The following is a 22,115-nucleotide window of genomic DNA, read 5'->3' as shown; positions in this document are numbered from 1 at the left end:
TACTCTAAAATGTGTTTGTTTGTGTTCAGTGTAACAGCAAAACCTTGCTACATAAACCAAAAAACGTGGTGCATTACACTCGAGATAACTGAGGAATGTGTTTTTGTTTGGATGAACTGACCCTTTGAATAGCAGATTTAAAAGACAATTTATCACAGTTTAGTATTTCTGGTTTAGCTGATTATTCCACAGCATCACACTACCTGCAGGTACAGATGTGACACTTCTGCCCCCTGTTGGTCAGTTTTTCAAAAGAAAAAGCCTTACTTTAATTTAGCACTTTAAAGGTATCCCATTCTTCTCCTTCCAAGGAGAAATAAAAACACCACACCAAGAAATTGTTACTTAAATGTTGTGTTTTATTCACCCCCTCTTTCAAATGTGCTAGACAAAAGACGCACCCTGTACACATCATCATCAGACATTGTTGGATATCATTTATCTAGTCAGAAACCACGAGAAATGTTGACATCGTCATCAGACCAGAAAACTTGTTCACTATTGGTGGAGGGTACAGCATAACGTTCAGTGCATTTATTGCATTGTAAAGCAGACATATAAATAATAATAGTGCAATTATACCCCATCATAACTGAGGAGATACCTTGATAGTCTCAGCTAGTGTCTCGTCAATGCTAGACTTTGTATTGCATACAGAATTTAGGCAGGTGAAACACAATAGGAAATGATAGTTGTAAAAAATTGTGCTTTGGACATCCAAAGAATAAATCACCTTTGATAGAAATATCCTGCAATAGAAATTAAACAAATATGAGGAGCTGATTTGTTTTCTTATATATCAGTTTGCTCTTTGTGTTTCAACAAGTAGACTTTATGTACCTCAAACCTTGTCCTTCAGAAATGAATATGGGTGCCAGTGGAAGCAGACTTCACTGTGGTCCAAAATAACTGCAGTGCATCATTCTTAAAAGAGAGGAAAATACATAAAAACACATGCTTTCTGAGGCGTTGATTATAGAACTGTGTACCGTGTGACTAAAACCTTTACTTCCTGTCAGCATCTGTTATTTCTGTGCAATTTGATAATATCAATAAGAATATATGCATATTGAATGTACAGTATGTACAATTAAGCCTGGATACATGTGACTGGTTATGTAGATCATGTTTGTTTACTCTGAAGACTGAATGGCTTGTGTAACGATGGTCCTAAAAAGCCCTCCAGATGAAACAAGAATACAATTTGCCATGCACATACATTAGATTATTTACATATGTGCTGAAACTATAGTTGTATATGGAAAAGCAGATGTACTTGTGGAGGGAATAGATGTGATTAATGTGGAGATGCAGTACTTTTTGGGAGTATAAGATATGAAATGAAGTGCAATAGCGTGAAGAAAAACAAATTATATTTTTGCATTACGCTGTTAGTGTTTACAGCAAAGACAATTAACTCGTTTTTGTAAATATTCTTAATTAATGTGGAAGCATAATTTATATCTCAGTTTGAGAGGCTTGAGAAATAACACATCTTTACCACTAGAGGTCACCTTCCATAAACTTATCGGCCAGCTGCACACATGTCGAGCTGTAATAAAATATAATGAGTTAATAATTCTGATGCTTCATTGATATAATCCATCCACTCCTTCACTACACCACTGAGTAGCAGTGGAGTGTGAAATGTTAATGACACCACTGATGTGGTAAAATGTGGAGATATGGAGAGGATATGTTTCTGACTGTAGTGATGTTTAATTTAGTGCTAGAATCACCAAGAATTTAATTCAGCACACATGCTGAAGTAACATTTGCTATTAATATATACATCTATTGTCTTTGGAAATCATACAGTTACGTGACTCAATGTGTTTTTAAGTCTGCAAGAGAAATATGAATTTTAAAAACAGCCAATGGCAATTTCTGTTCCCAAAACACAATTGAAGTCATCTGGAGTTAGAAGTATGGTTTCCCCAAAACAAGGACCGAATCATTGTTTTGCTTTAGTAATAAATATCAGGTGTGCTAGAACTGAAAGTCTGTGACTGTTACAATGCCTCTGTCCTTCTTTTCTGGAGGAAACCAACACATGTTTAACATCAGTAAATATCCAGTATTTAAATTTAGCTAAGAATTACATGACTGGGTTGGTTAAATTCTTCATAAAGAAGAATTTAAATTTCTAAGGGTTAAAATATATTCATATATGACAATAACCACAGTTTATCATGGTTGATTTCCTTTCTATTTAGAAACAAACATCTGCAAACAAACCACAGTTATTGTAAATAATCCTTTTTTAGACAATGGACCAGCATTTATACATTCACAGCTGTGACAAAAGATGCATATATATTCTGCTGATGTGCAAGTATGTGCTTATCATGCATGAGTTTTGCATCACTGTTGCGTACTGTACAGATATGTGATCAGCTACACCGAGTTACAGATAGAAGTAAAGATTGTTACTGTAAAAACAAAAATCATTTAAAAAGGCTACATAATAAAAAGGAAGAGGAACATTTTCATTTCCTTGGAGTCCCAACACAGGTGAGTCCATCATGACTCAAGTTTGCCTTTGAGGAATTATTTGGTTAAACTGGAATGACAGCTCACAGCGAGCTGTAGAAATAGAGGACATACAAACTTGATTTTCTGTCACTCTCTGCACTCTGGCTAGAGAGGAAACCTTGGGAACGGGAAGCTACTCTTGTTTGTATTTTGTGTTACTGATAGCGTTGCTATGCTACGGTTCTGTATGCTGACATACTCTGCCTTCACTGAGGGGTTATTTGTCTACATTGAGAGCTGAATTAGCCCATGTGTGTCCGGTGCAGCCCTGATCACACATGGGCTGGCTCAGCTCTGCCAGGTGGGGGTTTGTGACCTCCAGAGTGAAAGCAAGGAGTTAAGAACAAGGTCAGGGTGGGAGGAAGGGTGAGGAGAGGATGTGTGCAGTGGCTGCACTTCTGTACTGGTTTTTGTTGCCAGCACTTGTGCAGCTGTAGGAAGCAGCCCTGAGTTGTTGCCTCGCGGTTGGAGCAGGGAGTTCTTCGCGAGGGGGCAGCAGTGAGGTGCAGGCTCCTCTCTTGAAGCTTCCTCCTCCTCCTTCTCCTCTTCATCTTGTTGTGTCTCCTCTTCCTGCAGCTCACCAGCCTCCTGCTCTTTCTCTCCGGAGGGACTCTCCTCTTGGTCTCTTCTTCTCTCCAGGTGTGACCAGAGAAGGTGATGGCTTGTTTTGGAGAGATGAGGGCTGCTGCTGCCCCCTGGTGGCGCCCGGTCCCTGTGCTCTATGACCTTCTAGTCTGACCCCAGCCGACAGCACAGGCTTCCTGCAGTGAAGCAGAGGAAGCATTTCACCAGAGAAAACGGTACCACAAACCAGTAGCAAAAGATTCAAGCTCGCCAAAGTAAGAAAGAGAATCAGGTTTTCTCACCTATATCTGTGGTAGTGATCATTCTATCAACTCTTGAGTCTCAGAAAACTAGTGAAAGGACACAGGAGGCAGAAACGTTGGGGTTAATAATGCAGTTAAAATGATAATAAAGCATCAGTTGTGTGTTTGTGCTACCTGTTGGCTGGAGTTAGCTGAGGGGGGGGTGACCACACTTTGGTCCAGTAAAGGGTTAACAGGGGCAGCACTGGGGAGATGCGTAGCACGCCAGTAAATGTCCAGGTACTCTGCCAGGTGTTCACATGCATCCTCCAGCTGATTCTCATCCAGGATGACATCAAACATCTCCTAATGAGTGAAAGAAAGAGATATGAGAGATGAGTCACACCCCTCTGTGTCTATTAAAGATCGCTGTATGAAGGATGTATGGAAAAGCCTGTCTGAGCATTGGAAGTACATAATGACTTTAAGGCAGAGTGACATACAGGTGGACACTGTGCGAGCTTGTCTCCTGCCATCATCTGGACGTTGAGGTGTTTGCTTTGTGACTTCCCTCGAGATTTGATCAGCCTCTGAAGGACCTGTGAGATGAGCAAGAGACAAAGACAGTCAAGCAGTATGAAAAAAGAGAAACCCAAGTAATAAAGCTTTTCCAATGCACGTTGTGATTCAATTTCCCTCATTTTCTTCTTCAATTTTGTCATACCAGGGAGAGCATCATGGCATTCCTTATGAAATCTGAACGTAATCTTCTTTCTACACTAACCCGGCATCATAAGCCAATACAAAATGTCATTGTTAATTGTATTGTCATTTGTGTAAACCCAAATACATTCAGTATAGAGTAAAATCAATTATCAAAACGTTTGTGGTGTTAATGAGGTTATCTATAATCACACTGTTTCAGCTCTAACTTTAATAATACATTTTAAAAAAACAACTGCAAAGGAAAAACACGATTTTTGAAGTTCAAGTGGGTTGTGCTTTACTTTAGGGGAGGAGACTTTGACATAGACGATGATGGGAGCGAGAGAGGTTTTGAGGAGTTGTGCGGGGTGATTGATAGTGTCAGCATCCAGGACGACCAGCTGAAGAGACTTGGCCAGCTCGAAGATCCTCTCTATCTCACTCTGCACCTCAGCTGTCAACAAACCAAAGGAAGACGAGGAGTTATGTGAGACATGCTTAACAGAGCAACATCAGTTCAGTGTTGACTTGGCATTAAAGACAGAGGATGCATCTATTCTTAGCAGGTATTAATCTTTATTTAGCAGAAAGAAGATCTAAGACAACTGTCTTGTCACTCACCTAGACTGGAGCGTGTGTTGGATCTCTCCATTATGGCCTTCTTGTTCAGCACCGAGCGCTTCGCCAGCGACAGATCAGCAGTCACCCGTGTAATAGAGATCCTGCAGAAGAACCGTCTTATCACATCACATCCACAAATGTTCAGTTTCAAAGGATGAGATGAACTTGTGCTCTCTTACAGCTTAAAATAAATCGTCATCACCATGTGTCCTATTGACCATGAAACGTGATAATCCCACGGACAACGCTGTAGCTCGGTCACAGTGTTACTGTACACTGAGCTGCAGCTGAAGAAGAGCAACACAGACAGCCGTACCCACCTGCCATCAAATCTGTGCTTTAGGAAGTCAAACAAGGCTTTCTGCATCATGTCTGTTACCTAGGGGACAGATGGGAGAGAAAAAGGGAAGAGAAGGTAAAAGACTTGAGATACAAGACAAAATACAAACACACATTCATATCACTCACTCCCTTTTAATCTTGGTAAAACGTTTGTTTAAGTCCCCTTATTGATCTCAATTATAAGTTTCTCAGAATGAGCACCCAAAACAGGAGTAAAGGTTCTGTCTCTCCTCCAATGTTTCCAGATGTTACCTATTTTTTCCTGTAATGTTTTTATATTCAACTTTGACTCTTGTTTTAAATACTTGTGTTTCCCGCAGATGTGATTGGCTGCCCTGCCATGATTGCTTTCACCTGTCCCAAATGAGTCCTGTTGTCACCTGACTCATTGTCTCCCTCCTCTCATTGGTCTGTGTGCCCCCTTTATCTGTATTAGTCAGCTGTCCAGCCACAGCTCATTCCTTTTTTTTAGACCACTCTTCAGTACTTTGATACAGATACTTGAGTCCATTGTCTGTTTATACCAACAGTGCTCGTAGTCTTTTTTCTCATTACTCAGTTACTTATATCTGCTTTTAACCAACATTTTAGTGTCAAGAGTAATATTTATATTTGGCGAAATATGGTGACTTATAGAAACATGTATCTGCTTTTAACCAACATTTTAGTGTCAAGAGTATGTCATCGTTACAGATGTCATGTTCTGGCCTGCGACCCTCATAGATACCAGATATTTTCCCTTTTTTTGTCAGAGCATTTAATTTATTGATGTAGTTCATATGTCTTCAAACGTGTGAGGAAAGGATCGTTACAGATGACATGGAGAGAAATAGTTAGGTGTGTGTGTGTGCGTGCGTGCGTGTGTGCTCTCTGCAGATGATAAGTTAAGCAGTCTATTTTCAAAGAGTTCTGAAAAATGTATGGCCTTCAGAATAGGGGATGAAGCTCACAGTGGTGTCTCCCTTCACGATGTAACAGAGAGCTGGAGGAAAGGCAATGAGAGGGGGAAATGAGTGCAAGAGAGAGAAAGCAATGGTGAGCAACTAAAAATAATACCATGCACAAGAGACAAAGCAGAGAAAAAAGAGAACGAGAGGGGAAGAGAGAGGGAGGAAGGCTGGCGTTCACCATTGGAGCATCCCCAAAGCACATCACCAGAGCAATGCATAAATATTTCACACACACAAAACAAACGGCTTGGCACACAGCCTGCGAATTCACAGAGGAGAGAGCGAGGGAGAAGGAAAATGTTAAAGCGCAGAGACATTCTGTTCAATTACACGCCTCACATTTCAGCATTCATCCACAGAGTCATTGGAAATTGACATATTCTCAAATTAATCGAGTTGAAACGCAATGTGTTTTCATCTTATCTCGCATGTGTGCAGCATAGGAGAATATAACACACAGTAGCTAGAATAAAAGGACATGCATGCTGCTCCGTATGAATCAAAATGAGTCTTAGATTCCTGGTGTGTGCTATAATTCCATCGGGATGTGACTGCGGGGTTTAGTATCAGTGTTAATGGGATAATGGAGGCGAGAGTGATTCCCTTAAGATCAAACCAGGCAAGACCATACTGGACCAGACAATACAGTTCAGATTAAACTGGAGCAAACATTGACAGGCCAAACAAGACCGAGTCTAAACACTGACATATCACATCTATGGCTTAAACAATAATCAAACTGTATACAACAAAAAAAGGGAACCTTAAATTACCACAGCAGAAAGTGATAGATTAGCATCTGTGAGGATGTACTAAGGCGAATGCTATTAGTGAAATGCTATCATGCCTGTTAAACATAATATTTAACATGTTTACCATGTTAGTGTAGTGTGCTAGCATGAAAATAGACTGGGTATAGTTTAGTAGGTTTTTGGTCGTAACCCAAATTTCGGAAAAATGTAAATGATGACCTGACGATGGTTCTAGCGGAAACATCAGGGGATCACCAAAATGATAGGAATTCACCCTCAGGGGAACAAAATGTGCGAGCCAAATTTAATAGAAATCCACCTTAAAGCTGTCATAGAGAACAGATAAAGGCAATTTAATAGTGAAGAAAAGTGAGAGTAGGATTCATTGTTCATTGAAAGCATTACGTGTACCATTTTTTAAATTCTACTTTAATACCCTCAGTATGAAGAGAGACACAGTGACTGACAGAAATATGGTCCAGTGTTAGCTGATCCATCAAGGTTTTTACTCCAATCACCAAGACAAGACTTGAATAAGCCAACCAAACTACAAAGCATTTTGATGTTTGCCTCACCTCATAGCCTTTCAGCGAAGGACCAACCAGCACCACAGGCCGCATAGAAGGGACCACATCATATGGAGGAACATGTTCAGTCTGCACAGGCCACAAGCACAGACAGGGTTTGGAGGCACATTGTTGAAGTGAATTTACTATTATAACACACACATTTAGTTAGCACATAGTAGCCACTCTGCATGTAGATAGCCATAGAAATGCACTGATATGCATGAAGTGTAGCAATATAATTAAGGTTGTTCTTAAATAATAAAGAGAAAAGGAAGAGGCCCAATGAAGAACATACCTGCTTCTGCTTCTGTTTGGCTTTCAGAATAAACAAAACGAACATTAAACAAGATTGACAAAAGCTAATAAGTGGAAATAAATAATTATTTGAGTTGGACATATATGAGTATTTAGGTTATTTAAGAGAAAACATGCATGCCATGCTGCAGTGAAGCAATGTGTGCGCTTTTTAAGTGTAATTTTGCAAGGTTGATCACAATTCCGTGGCCATCTCACATAATTATTGTAAGCTTATTTTCATGTAAAAAGGCAAACAATGTTTCCAAACACACACATTTCTACTAAAAGGGAACATTTTAGCATTGGAAAAGCCCTGTATGTACTCTAGGTCTAACCCCATAAGAGCATGCAGTCCCAGAAGAGAAGGAGCAGACACAGCAACAGGACTCCTCCGGCCTCACGTACCTGCAGACGGCGGGGTTGACCTCCAGCCTCCAGATGAAGCGTTCCCTCCTTTCCTGCGGAGCAACATAATGCAAAGCTTCATTATGCGAGAATCCCCTCAGGAGGCAATTTAGACTTCCAAAACAGAGTAACACATGAGCAGGAACAAGTTACGTCAACAAACAAAAAAAGTTTTCAAAGAGTTTGTGAGACAGGAAGCTGGTGGAAACACAGAGAGGCAGAGACACGTAGAGACTCCTGACCTCGCTGCTGCTTTCTGCTCCTGCTTTATCCTCATGGCTTCTAGTTTCACCGGGCTGGGGATGAAGGTGATGTCTGCCCCTTCCTTCACCAGCCGACCAATCCACCAATCATTGTTGTATTTCTGCATGATAGTCAAAAACATATTTTATAAATCAAGTGTCATGCTGCAAAATCATTCATAATAAAGGTCTTTATTTGCAGAAGGCCTCTCACCTCTTTTATGTGCAGGAAGTCTTTGGTTTCAAAGTTAATAGCAGCCCCTTGGACCGGACAGTCTTCATCAAGGGCTCCGCAGTAACTCACATTGGTTTTCACTGCAAATGCTACTGGTTTGGCCTGTTTACAGAAGAAAAGAAGGTTAAACAACGAGCATCTACAGTATCATTGCGCTTTCATTATTCTTGCACATGCTGCACTAAACTGTCATACTGTATACATTTGTTATAGCATTTTGTACAGTATCTTCTTGATATATTTGTTGCACCTTTTCTAATCTATACTTATGTTATCAAACTTGTACCTTCCCTGTATTTGTATTTCCTCTTGAGATTTATTGTAGACACACAACATAAAGGGCACCAATATATTTCGTTTGAAGATTAATTTGACCTCTATAGATAACTGAAGTGAAGTCATCTTTTTATGTTGCCCAGTATCACAGATTAGGGTCTATAGATCTTTATAAATATACAACCGGATTAAATCAGTGTGTTGAAAGTCCACAAAGTCCTAAGTATGTACAGTACGTACTTTATTTGTTTTTTAAATTATGTTTTGCAAAGAAAATGTTTGGTACTCATGTTTCTTTTGAATGTTATATTAGGCTGTGATATGTTATAGATGGTTGTTAAAGTTTTTGGTACTATTTTGTGCTGTCTGTGCAAAGCAAATTCCCCTTGGGGCAATAAAGGTTTTCATTTTAACATGACGCAGCTGTTTACAGACTGCTTCTCAGGAATTGAAGGTGAATTTAAAGTAGATCATTGACCTTCGTCCCTCAGGCTCTCACCTTGGCTCTCTCCAGCTGCAGCTGAGCCTGGCGCTCGGCTTCACGCCGAGACGCCTCCTGGTCCTCCTCCAGGGACAGGTCGGAATCCGAGGGTCGACTAGTGTAGGAATCGGCTGAACCCTGAGAGAAAGGAGGGGAGAATAACTGTTACAGCCCGGGCAGAGAGGAGATAAATCCAACAGGATACCATACCCAACACCTCGTAGCAGCTGTTGCTACTTTCTCTTGGTTTAACCTGTCTCTGAACCAGCCTGTCGTCCTGAAGCCATGTGACCCGGCCTGCCAGGACCAGTGAGTTCCTGCAGCTTTCCAAAGCAGATGTCTCAGGGGAACCTGTGCCTGAGTTCTGCAACAACACCAACAACCAGCACAGTGCTTGGAGTCTATTTATCCACTCAGCCAGGTGAACCAGATGTTGGCAAACGCCCAGTGTCCTCAACAAAGGAAAAAACACAACTGACAAGTAAAACTTGATAAAACAACTATTTAAATCTATTGTTTATCAATTGACTCCAGAGCGTGCCATTTTAACAAACTGTCTGGTGGGGTTGAGTCACTACACAAGAAAAAGTGTATGTTATTTGAAAGTCAACACATTTTAAATTCAATAAAAAACACATTCCGATGTGTATGTTATATGTAAGTAGACATTCGTAATGTAAAGGATATATTAATTATCCAAGTAATTAAAAGTTTTAACTTGTGGTAACAAACTTGCATATGAGAGCGATAATTGATAGCAGATGTAGTTCAACTGCCTTTCGATCAGTGGACGTACTATAGAACAACACTATCAGAACATTTTGCATGGACATTTTAGTTTGGAGAGAATACATAAAAAAAAAACACAAATCTACATTTTTTCAATAACATTCCCAAAAAAGCATTAGAGCATGTGGCTCGTAGCTCTACTCTCACTTCTAATATTTCAAGTCAAATCACCAAATAACAGAAAAAACATCTGTCTCTTATGTTACACTTTAAAAGAGAGTAAAGTAAATAGTCAGCACATTCACAGTACTGACAGATACAGAACCTTCTACCCTCTAAACTTCCAGACTGATGAAACTCTCACAAAGCTAACCTCACTACATTTGTCCTCTCACCCCATCAGCACCCTTCACTTCCCCCCCCCGCAGGGTGCTGTCCCAGCAGGGTGCGGGGCTGGATCCCTCCTTACATACCAGACAAGAGCACCAACATGAGATAAATATAGCTCAAAAAAGACATCATTCTTCTTCGACCTCGTTTCCCCCATACCTGTCTCATCCTCCCTCTTCTACAAAACTCCCCTCCCTTGTTGGCTTTTTTCCTATAAAGCTATCGAGGTGGAGCAGAACCTAAAGAGTGTCCAGGAGAAACAAGGGATGCAGACAGAAGGAGTGTGTCTCTTTAGCACAACATAAAGTATCTATAAATTGTCCTCGCCACTACATTTGTATGATATTGCAAATGTATGTTATTTTGATGTGATGAAGAGAGACAACAGCAGTATGAAATATTCCTGCGTGGATAAAATATGACAGATTAGAGAAAACTAAAAACACAATTCGCTAAGGTTGAATCACAGGACTGCCAGTGTTTTTCTCTTTGCTGACGTCCCGATCCCAAAATCCTTTGTCAAAGCATCACACTGAGTCCCAAAGACTTTCAATTGTACAAAATGCTTAGCTCATTATCTTTGCTCTCTGTTTTTTGGCTTGTGCAAATCCTGCAGAAAATCCAATGGCAGATGCAGAGAACCAGATATTAAGCACACCACATTTTCATATTGAACCATAATGTTCTCAAAGCCATTAGTCCTAGAATATTTTGTCCCCACTAAAGTGTGCTGCTCCCTGATGGCCCACTACTGACATGAAGTTAACTGTTGGAGCTTTCAAAGCAAAACGGGATAGAATAGTCACAAATTTCTTATTACTTGTTACATTGTGTAACATATTTTCTAAGTTGTGTGGTAAGTTTTACATAATCTTAAATGATAAGGCATCTGCATCTCATTTTCTCTTTTCCTTAGTGCCTTTCAACTGTGTGCTAAAAGCCTTATATTCCCACATTACAGCTCATCACTAAGTAGAAAGTCACCTCACGTCCCTTAGTGCTTTCAAAGCCATTTCCAGTCAGAGATTTCAGACTCTTTGTTATTTTGTATTTCTCTAGATGTGCACCTTGGTGTTTCAACTCACCAGCCAACAGAACAGAGACTAAAACTAATGTGGAAAAGAAGACCCTCTTAACAGTATAATTAACCAAAAACTCCTGGTTAATTCACCTTTTCATCAATTGTATTTTAAAAGTTTCCACCCATTCCTGTATGGTCAATGTTGAAATTGTTACCATACTCTCTAAGGTGCTTCCAATGTTAATATTTTCGACAAACTCCACAGTTTTGTCCTGTGCTGTATTATGAGTCGTCAGTAACAGCTCAATAAGTGGGTTCCTTCTCAGGTCACAGTCATTTTAGTACACGTGTTTCCCCACGTGTTCTTGCTGACCTGCTAGATGGCACACAAATAGGGATTTTCATAAGAAAAATAGACTTCATTATTTGCACTTGACTGTGGATATTGTGCCTTATCCATTTGCTTAATGATCTCTTTAAATGTTGTTTAAACTTGTGGTCTCCAAGAGACTGTTGCACACCCAATGTGTCATCCTGAAACTGACAAAGCAAACTTACTCACAGATGTCTGGGCTCAACCTCAATATTGAGAGGTAGGAAAGACTTCATACAAAGACATGAGATAAGACTAATAAAAAACCGAGACAAACTCAATGACATTCAACAGATGGTCTTCTTAGTCAGGAACAAGTTCAATGCAAAGCTGTAAAGTAGTCTATACAGAGTTGAGATGGGTAGACTAACTGTTTGTTTTCAGTAAAGTGAGCCAAGAGAAGATAATCAGACAGAGGGAAAAGTGGGAAGATGCTGGCAAAGTGAGTGAACAGGAATAGACTTCTGTTGAGACAAGAGTGAGAGGGGAGAGGAGATGAGAAGAACAGAGAGAAGAGAGGAGACGTCTCAGAGCAGACAGACAGGGGAATGGAGAGACTGAGTTTGCATGCAGCGTGATCAAACAAAGAGGGGAGCATCAACAGCGTACCTTGTTACAGATGAGTCCTGTGGCGCTGGAGTCAGAGGCAGACATGATAATGCTGCCAGCGCTCGCTTCTCCCCCATTGCACGGAAAAGGCGGAACCCTCCTCCCCTCAGCCCACGGTTACAGGGGGGAGAGAGAGGGAGGCGCGCTTAGCCTAAGTGCTGCACAGCTGACGTTGCTGCGCTGCCTCAAAAAGCCATTTCCTATACAAAATTGATGCCCTGACTGCAGCACTGGTGTGCATATGCCCGTGCACTGGTACAGTACAGTGGGTTTCTTCAGCTGCAAGCCAGCCCTCGTGTAAGAAAAGGAGTTTTTTCTGGTGTCATGCACCTCAACATCTCCTCTCCCCCCCTCTCCTCTCCCTAGCATCACATTAATACATTTCTGTTATGTCTCTTCTGCCCATTTCAAGAGATCCTGAAAGAGTGACATGAAATCAACCTAAATCTGGGTCTACTCTTACACCATTATCTTTATTTGTACACAGATATAAATTCAATGTTAACCTAGAATAAAGATTGAGCCATGCTCAAAAGTCAAGTCATGTCAAGTTAAATATCTCAAATAAAAAATCTGCCTGTTCCCAATCTGTACAGCTCCTCTGTGCTTTTTGATTCACGCTTCAGGTAAAAGGAAAACTTCCCAAACGTATTCCTTTAACGCTGAGAGACACCTCAGTCTATTTACATCAATCTCCTGCCAATTAGCTCTCTTTGCTAAACAGGTGACTGCTTCAACAACACAGAGGGCTGTGAGACAGAATGAGAGGAGGACATGAATGGAGAAATGAAAGAGGGAGAAGAGAGGACAAGAGGAGGGCAGGGTTGTGCCCGTCTGCCTGCCCTGCACCATCCTCCTGACAGGAAGGTGATGCATGAGCCCACAGAACAGAAATGCAGCGGTGAGTCAGCAAATAGCCATCTAGAGTCCATCAGATGTCTTAATAAGCCATCAGAGAGGTTTCTATTGTAGGAGACAAGCCTTGTTGTTCCTACGCCAGGCCTGGATGCCTTCTCTCCAGGTTGCCCCAGGCACTGAGGACCCTACTTTAGCATCCATTATGCTGGCAGCATGCGCTCTCTCACCCTCATTCAACTTTGGCTGCTTAAGAAATAAGTGCACTCCACCAGGGCTCTTAGCAGAACATGTCTCAGGGCTATATTTCAACATGGCTTTTTCAAATGAAAGGGAAGCGAGCACACGTATAAATGCAGAGATGTGTTATTGTTGTAAGAGCATGCTAGCTCCCTGTGGATGCCTCTGGTGTCGAGAAGATAGGGTGACTATTTTCATCATTAATGTTGTGCACCATCGAGTAACAGCTTTTCGAACAGCAGGAGAGGAAGGCAAAGATGGAAAGAGAGCTTAAACACAAGGAAAAAAGAGCCAGAAACAGGAAGAAGGGAGGGAACATGCCTGAATAGCAAATTCGATTGATGGAGCAAGACAGAGAGTTCAAATTCAAGTTATTTTTATAAATGTGCATCATTGCATGTTTTTTAACTGTTGAAGCTAATTAAATTGAATCCAAAAGGTGGGGAAATAATGGTAAAGATACGGTGATAAGGTGAGTTAGTATAACAGAAACAGAGGTACCGAAGGGGAGAGAGAAAAGGAACAGATATTAGAGCCTCATTTTTACAGGGTTTTTTTGCTGCTCTGTTGGTCTAAAAATAGCTCCTTCCACTCCTCCCATCACAGACTGGGTTTGGCAGTGGGGAGAGGATTGAGGAGGATTGTCAAAGTTCACTGAGTTTTGATGAATTCCCTCAAGAAAGAGCAAAGCAGATTTGAGACTGGCTCAGCTATATTCACTGACGCCCATCTGAATGTGAACTATATGGAGAAGACAGAGCGCACTGAGGCTTGTCTCTGCTCAGTCTCTGCAGCAATAATGTGCTATGTGTTTCTCTCCTACAGAACATTATTACATCTAGTGTTCTTCAATCCTCCTGGTGATGTAGTGCAGGTGTACTTCATATTGTTTCTTTTTTGAGCGCTTCCCTTCAAAGTTCACAATTAAGGGAAAAGAGAATCAAGGTTAGGCATCATCACGACATGGCGATTTCTTTAAAACGAGTGACGACACAGCCTAGGTTTGATACAATACTATTTGATCAATTATCATCTTTGAGGGACAAACACAATTTGTTTTCAATATGTATCAATATTATGTTTTCCAAATATGGTTAAAGACTGATCAAAGTTCAGTTGCTATAAAGGCTGCTGAGCCTTTTTTTCATTCTAGCTGAGCACTGCAGATCCACCCAGTTTAACCACACTCTTGTACTGTAAGCAACTGAGAAGCTCTGCACCAACTGGGATCTCGAGGCTTGCGAAAGGGCACATCAGAGCAGACAAAGTACCAATTTTGACATATCTTCTGCGGATTTAAGCACAGAAGCTTTGTAATAACCTGTCCAACCTCTATCTTTGTGTGCATTAAAGAGCTGAGGCAGCATTACGGCAGAGGTGGAGAGGAGGTCTCCTGACAGTGCAACCAGAGTAGGGCAGAGCGGATCAATAGGAGAGTCACCCAGATTGATACTCCATCCTGTCCGGAGCAGCTCCACCCTCCTCCTGTTCTGATGTTGCCTTAGGATACTTTTCTCCCTGCCTGTAATGAGCCCTTGGCAGTCTATAAATAATCACTTCCAAGACATTTCAACACACGCAACACAACTGCGTTCTCACCACCCAGTCCTCACAGTAACTCTGCATGCATGGAAACATCTTGTATTAGCCATCTGAAAGGAGAAATGCTACTGAAGCAATGAGGACAATGCAATGACGTGGATCATCAGGGATGGGTCGACACTGAAGCTGGCATACAGTTGAGGAGGAAGAGCAGAACGCAGTGAGCCCAGCCAGGAATCTCCATCTTTCATCCTCGCGTTGACTTGGCCTTGCCGGCTTTGCTGTGCATACTTAGGCTTTCATCCCCCCCAGGGATCCCTCAACCTGATTACACCAAACTGCATCAAAGTGCAGAGAGGCTGGAGCTAACCCACATAAAGCTGTGTACCCACAGTGCAGCACAGAATGGCACAGTGCTGCTGCATCCTTCATTAAATCAGATGTGTTTGTTACACGCTGACCTGATTTAAGTTTCAGTTGGGCCTAATTGGTATGTCTTCTTGGCTGGTGGGCTGAGCCAACTCAGGGAATGTCAGACTTATCAATATGTAATGATGCCCTACATATTAATGCATTCCAGATTTACATATAAAAACCGTGTGTATTCTTTCAAATTTGGGTCTTCAACATTTGTACGCAGAGTTGATTTCTCTAAATGAAAGTTTTGTGTATACAAAAAGCAGATGATACAGCCGAGAAAGACAGTATCAACTGAAGGTGTTTCAAATAGAAGAATAGAGAAATGTCGTAGAAAATACCAGCCAAACCTATAGATAGAAAATGGTAGAGCAAATGGTTTATACATTCTGACTTTATTCTTGTCTTTAACAAGTCAAATGTAATAAAAAGGCATTGTTTCTAAACCGGAACTCAAACAGAAGCTGAACTGGAATCTTTGGCCCTCTCAACATTGCTGGTTCATCAAATTTAATCAAGGCATTGCACACTGATGCGCCAACACACACACATATGCATACGCGCACACACACACACACACACACACACACACACACACACACACACACACACACACACACACACACACACACACACACACACACACACACACACACACACACACAAAGCACTTCGCTCCTCACGGGACAGGCTTTTAGTGCTCTGTCTCATGCAGTATTTAATTGACCCCACACAGGAAGCCTAGCGGTCCCAAATGCACTCCTTCCCCCAACCAACAGAGAAAGCATGAACGCCTGCAAGAAAGCCCACAGCTTCCCACCACCGCTCCTCTGTCACACAACTGCAATAAATGCCATTTTCAGCTTCAGTGCAACTCCACAGAAATGTCAGCGCTGAGGGTAAGGAGTTTGGACGATTACATTTGTTACAAACAAAAATTCCTTCCACTTTGATAGCCGCATACATCAACTCACATCTCTGAAACTTTCAATCAAAATGACGAGCTGAGTTGAAAGGTTGTCTACAAAGTAAACCTGTATCTAATCTAATCTAATCAGGCATTATTCAAAAAAGCATGAATAGATATTTTTCTATAGTGGCCTTCAATGCAATTTCCGGCAGAGATTAGACGCAGAAGAGATAACAGTGTACTTACTCAGTTGGAGGTAGGAGAGCTCTCTCCCGGACTCTCTCGCTCGCTCTCTGCTAGTCAGTCATGGTGTGCACTCTCTCCTGGGTAACATTGAAGTGTACTGTAGCGTGCTTGTTAGCAGTCTATCCCTTTCTCCTTCTCCACACCCCCCTCCTCTCTTATTCTCCACCACTCTCAGTACACAACCCTTTGCTACGTCAGTGAGGCTCTCTCCGCTCTGCATATCCTCCTTCCCACCCTCTCTGCTACTCCCCTCTCTTACCTTCATCTCTATACCTCGCCTATCCAATGGGACTCTGTATCGCAACCACACGTGAAGTCCATTCAGGACTCTATCACGACATCACTGTGACGAACAAGATTACCTGGTGTTGTTATGTTTGATGGGACTGAATCTTACAGCGGTAGCCGGGCTAATAGAATCCATTCTCACTGCTATCACGATGCAGAAATCAATCCACACTGTGAGATCCAGAGAAAATTAAAAAGCATCAAATGATCATTTTAGTCACGTCTTGGGAATGTATGAGAACAGCTGAATTTAACGCCCATATGTGGTTGGTTGATCTATTTAAAAAATCAACGGCATTTATTTGCAGCCTCCGCTCTGCTGGAAAGGCTTTTCACAGGTTTTTTGGCACCTGGTATCTGCAGGGATTTGCACATATTCAGCCACCTGAGCATACGTGAGGCCATTCACTGTTGGTGGGTGAAGGTCATGACGCACAGTTTCAGTCCATAAGTGTTTAATGATGTTGAAGTCAGGTTTAGTCAAGGACAAATTCAGGAGACTGTTTCATTATGCAAACTGCTTTATGCACAGGGTCAATGACAGGTTAAAGTTATTTCCACTTTGTTGGAATCACTTTATTGTCTAAAATGTAATTGTATGTTGTATCATTAAAGGCACAATGAGTAGGATTGGTTGATTACGGCTTGAAAAAAATAACATTCAAAGTTGGACCCTCCTCACTGGCTCAAATTAGAGTAAGGTGCTTCCCAACGGGTGAAAGCCAACTCTAGATTCACTGTCATTATGTGACCAGCTGTCTGCCTCCTGTTTCGCCCTTGATGTATTCAAGTTTTTTCTCTCTGTGTCCGCTATTTTCATTGCTTCCTCTTGGATGCGTGCTTACAATCTGGCACCTGGTTGCTATGTTTTGATTGTGTCGCCCAGAAACGTCAATAACGCAGAAAAACAAGAAGATAAAGGCAGGTAGCAGGGTATCTGATATACCACATCACATTTGGGTCATACGTGAAGAATGAGAGGGATTCATTTCTATGATATAAATTGTTATTTTCTATGAGATATCTCTTGTTTAAGAACTGCTGTATCAAGCCCAGATCATGAGCACCAGAAGAGAAGTATATATAACCATGCTTTGTAACTTACAAAGACAAAATCTCAAAGGCGACGTGAGCCATTTCTACAGTCTGATCACAGTGTTATTTCAACCACTGTGGATTTCAACATGTCAAAAGCCAAAAGTTTAGAGACAGGAGAAAGTAGTGCTGTGATGAAGGCTTATGGGAGCCATGTAAGTGTCTCTGTTCGACACGTGGAGACGTCTCTAGTGAGACCCTCTGTTTGTTGTCATGGCTCGCTGTACTCTGACACCTGCCCAGCTGCTGAATGTATGTACAGCAGAGACAGGTATAGATGTAAATGAGAGATTTTTTACCTAAAAAACAGCCAGAGGAAAGACTATGTAATTGCTTCATGCTTCAAATAGCGCGTAGAACGTTGTGCGCAAGATACAGTGAGATCCACAATATGTATGTAAAGACAAACCAGTCCGACTAGCATAAAACCATGACTACGGGCAATGTCGAAATCTCCAGCAAAGATTTATAATTCATAGGATAGGTTGCAGGAAACAGTGAGGCGGAGGAGGGGGAAAAAAGGAGTGAGAGAGAAGGAGCAGGCATTCATTCGAATTCTGCATGAGCATTAGATGTGAATAAAACATGAATGAATGAAGGTTTGAAAGTTAAACTCCACAGTTCTGAGCGCAAGACAGGCAGGAGAAGGAGAGGCAGCAGCTTTACGAGCTGCACCCAAGCATTGAGTGCAGATGTCTGTCAGTCCGTCCCATCAGAAGCGCCTGTGTGGGCAGAGCTGTGCTGGTGCATTATGGATGAGGGGCTATTTTAAGGCACCGGGGATGCTGCGTTTTGATTTTTGAGTGGAGGGAGATGACACCTGGCTCCTGCAAAATCCTTTCATGGGGTTTGTATGGCACTTGATAGGTTCAGACATGCAGGTACAGCATGTGTTCCCAACACAGACTTTATCCCTGTTTGAAGTACGCACACTGAGAGGAGGGAGGGGGCAAACAGACTGCTGGGATGCCAGTGAAGGGAGTGATGGTGTCACCAAGCAGCTCTTCACACAGACAGTGTACTTTATGTTCTGATAAAGCACACACTGCACAAGCACAGCACAAGTACAGTCAGTCAGCCTGGTTAGATTACTGAGCCGGACACGGCACAAGGTTTTTTTAAGATGCCAAAGTAAATATTTCCAGAAATTAGTGTGCAGTCAAGAATAAAACGATATTTTTTAAATGATGAAACATTTAGTACAGATTTTTTTATATGCATCTCCATGCTGTGAGCTTAAGGTGAGGACTTCAATGTTGTTAACATTTTACTTCTTTTATAAAGTGCAGTTTACTATCAATAATTAGCACAAATTTACTGTCCCGCCATTGCAGTAGACATGTACTTAACTCCCCTCCTTTTCTCTGCCTCATGCTAGAATGTATAACTCTGTTAAATTAAACATAACATTTGTGTTTTGCTTTTGCGCACTTTTCTTTTCTCAATATTGTGAAGCCAGTCTTATCACCCCGAAAATGTTATGTTATCTAATTAAAATGACTCAAATTACCCAAGCCATTTGCAACTTGTTCTCAAAGAAGAGATTTAAAAACCTTCAACGAGACGCAGGAGAGACGTCAGCACTCGAGCACAGCAGATGAATCTGACAGACGGACTTGACCCCTGCAGTTTGCCTATACCAGACACAGACTGTAGCAAATGTTGCAATCATCTATCTCATCATCTAGGACCTTTTCCCAGCGGGATAAGTCTGGCAGCACGATCAAAATCATATGCTCTGACTTTTAAAGCACCTTCAACACAGTCCAGACCCTGTGGGTGGGAAACAAGCTCATAGAGATGCAGATGGTCGCCCCAAAGGTGTCCTGGATCATAAATCATCTCACAGGTGTTACAGTTGGTCAACCTACAGCCATTTGTGTTCATTATTAACAATACAGTATGACTCTCTATCTTTGTCACCTAATCAGACCTTTAGAAAAGAGTGACCTAAAGAGTGTTATGGTAACTTTTGATTAAGCTTTTAAGCACCTATAGCAACCCATATTTTTCTTCATTTGGATAGTCCTCTATTCGCCAGTCAAGCATAGATCACAATATCAAGAGAGGTTTATATGTTATTTGACAACATACGGGGATTACCTTTACAGCAATTTCACCATTGATTGCTTTTTTACAGACAGAACGTCCACTCTATATTTTCCGTTTGCTATTTTGTATTTCCCAAGCTCATACCCTTTATTTGTCTTCATTAAAGTGGTATTGCCTTACCTTTTGTAAATATAGATGTATTGTTAATGTGACCTTTTGCAAATACTGTGAATAAAGAGAATACAGTTGTCATTTGATATACCTTAAAAAAAGCATGCAGTGTGAGTAAGTCATGTAATGATAATACAGTAAATATTAAAGAGGACGTTTTTATGTTGAGAGTGGATTTATTTGTCAACAGTTGTATAAGACATAATGGAATATAAATTGTATTTTGTTATTTTATCTCACTTTGACTGTAAGCATGATATGTGCACACAATTATTGTTATATATAATTGATTATTTCATAGCCTGATAAATGATAAGGTGGAGGCTGAATGATTGTTCACTATCTGTTATGCTACGCACGAAATTCTTTATTATTCCGCCGGGTTATTTTGCACCTCTTCTTCTCCCACATTCCACATCGCAGAAACTCTGTTCAAACATCAAAACGTTCAGCTCGGTCGGGAATTGATGGCTATTACTTTTCTTATTCATAACTTTCATAATTCCAGAGATACATCCCATAATTCATCAGATTTTTAACAAGTAAATAGAGAAACTCTTCAGACTCGAACAATCCTCATGCAACTTCAACTGCTAACTGCTCCTTCATACTTTCACTCAGAAACCTCATTCCAACTTTAAAATGTTACATATGATATTATTCGTGTAACACAACTTTTAAATCGGATTCATACTTTTAGAAATATTAAACATTGTTCAGACCTTGGTAAAGAGGCCTTCTTCAGATTTGAGTGCGTGATGTCACAGCTAGAGTGGAGGACAGATTTAATTTTGCCTTCATATTTTCTTTTAAACCGGCCATAATTCCCAAACCCTACATTCCTTAGACATCATTATTCATGAGAAACGTAGGAAAATATCTCGTAGCTTGAAAAATTAAAAAGAATTAAGCAAAAGAATTAAACAAAATGCCTCTTGGGGGCATGAAGTGACAACAACTTTTAACATGCATCCATAAACCCCATTGAAAATTCAGCCTCATCTTTCCCCACCACAGCAGCCGCACCTTTAGTTAATCTGCGAAAAAAGGCCACATTGTTAACCCGAAAGTATTTCACCGGTATCTGTTACGGTTCTTCAACAAAACGTTCACATGTAAGAGGTTTATCTCTCATTCAGAACAATGAAAATGCTCTCCTCTCACTGATTACCATGGAAACCTTTGATCTCTGGACACGTCGTTAGCTCAAATATAAACACCTTTGTCATGGAACACGATGATGTCATAACTCCAACTGACATGCTCAGAGCAGCAGACTTCAGATAATGGTTAATGGTTCTGCCCTCAACAGCTCTACGTCAATTATGGGGTGTCATCATATCAGAGTCCTGCACGGGTCTGATTTTCAAGACAAGCTCCCGCTCTGCACCCGCGACGTGCAATACCGAACCCGCCCCGCCACCCGCACATATTGCCAATTAGTTCCGCAAACCGACCCGACCCGTCGGCACAAGGTCCGCAAACCGACCCGAACCCGCATATCCTATGAGCAGTGAAAACATGCAATTATTAACACACGCAGTTAGATATTTGGCTTAAAAAGCATGGGATGTTGGTTATTTTCTCCATCTAGGATGACACCAAAAGCCTCCCAGACGTTGGATTTCGCTCTTGAGGAAGAGTTATTGAAAATGCTGTATTCTCCGCTAGAGAGCTTCATCTCAGCCATTTCGAATGTGGCGCGCTCAGCAGCAGTTTGATGCGCTGCAGAGGTTATGATTATGCGCGGTCCCGCGGGGGAGAGGTCTGAGGATTTAAACATTAAACTAAATTATTATTATTTTAATATATTTATTATGCAACACCCGCGACCCGACCTGCATCATCTTTGTTTTACCCGCGGGTACCCGACCCGATGCAGGACTCTGATCGAGACACATCTAATCACAATAATACTGACCACACAAGTTAACCACTGTTAACAAATTCGCACAGGCTTT

At 41.3% G+C, this 22,115-nt stretch overlaps 1 protein-coding gene across 2 annotated transcripts in view; it reads right to left on the bottom strand.

Moving 5' to 3' along the window:
* Positions 1-348: 348 nt before the first annotated feature.
* The window catches only part of cacnb3b (calcium channel, voltage-dependent, beta 3b), a 23,547-nt gene continuing 1,780 nt past the window's right edge, over positions 349-22,115 (bottom strand). Inside the window, exons 1-14 of one of the 2 annotated variants that reach the window (XM_010797017.1) lie at positions 12,339-12,402; positions 9,235-9,354; positions 8,439-8,561; positions 8,225-8,346; positions 7,983-8,035; positions 7,576-7,595; positions 7,287-7,367; positions 4,988-5,046; positions 4,668-4,768; positions 4,349-4,500; positions 3,845-3,940; positions 3,537-3,707; positions 3,402-3,449; positions 349-3,296 (exon numbers count right to left, since the gene is read on the bottom strand). In XM_010797017.1, coding sequence (XP_010795319.1) covers positions 3,420-3,449; positions 3,537-3,707; positions 3,845-3,940; positions 4,349-4,500; positions 4,668-4,768; positions 4,988-5,046; positions 7,287-7,367; positions 7,576-7,595; positions 7,983-8,035; positions 8,225-8,346; positions 8,439-8,561; positions 9,235-9,354; positions 12,339-12,383 — 1,173 coding nt within the window. In that variant the 5' untranslated portion in view covers positions 12,384-12,402 and the 3' untranslated portion in view covers positions 349-3,296; positions 3,402-3,419. Of the gene's footprint in view, positions 3,297-3,401; positions 3,450-3,536; positions 3,708-3,844; positions 3,941-4,348; positions 4,501-4,667; positions 4,769-4,987; positions 5,047-7,286; positions 7,368-7,575; positions 7,596-7,982; positions 8,036-8,224; positions 8,347-8,438; positions 8,562-9,234; positions 9,355-12,338; positions 12,403-22,115 lie in introns of those variants that run through there. The other variant, XM_010797018.1, reaches the window with a different exon arrangement.

This window comes from Notothenia coriiceps, unplaced genomic scaffold (assembly GCF_000735185.1).
Source record: "Notothenia coriiceps isolate Sejong01 unplaced genomic scaffold, NC01 NC01_scaffold00037435, whole genome shotgun sequence".
Classification (NCBI taxonomy): domain Eukaryota; kingdom Metazoa; phylum Chordata; class Actinopteri; order Perciformes; family Nototheniidae; genus Notothenia; species Notothenia coriiceps.
The sequence above is the reverse complement of the archived record's forward strand: the minus strand, read 5'-3'. Positions and strand labels throughout refer to the sequence as shown.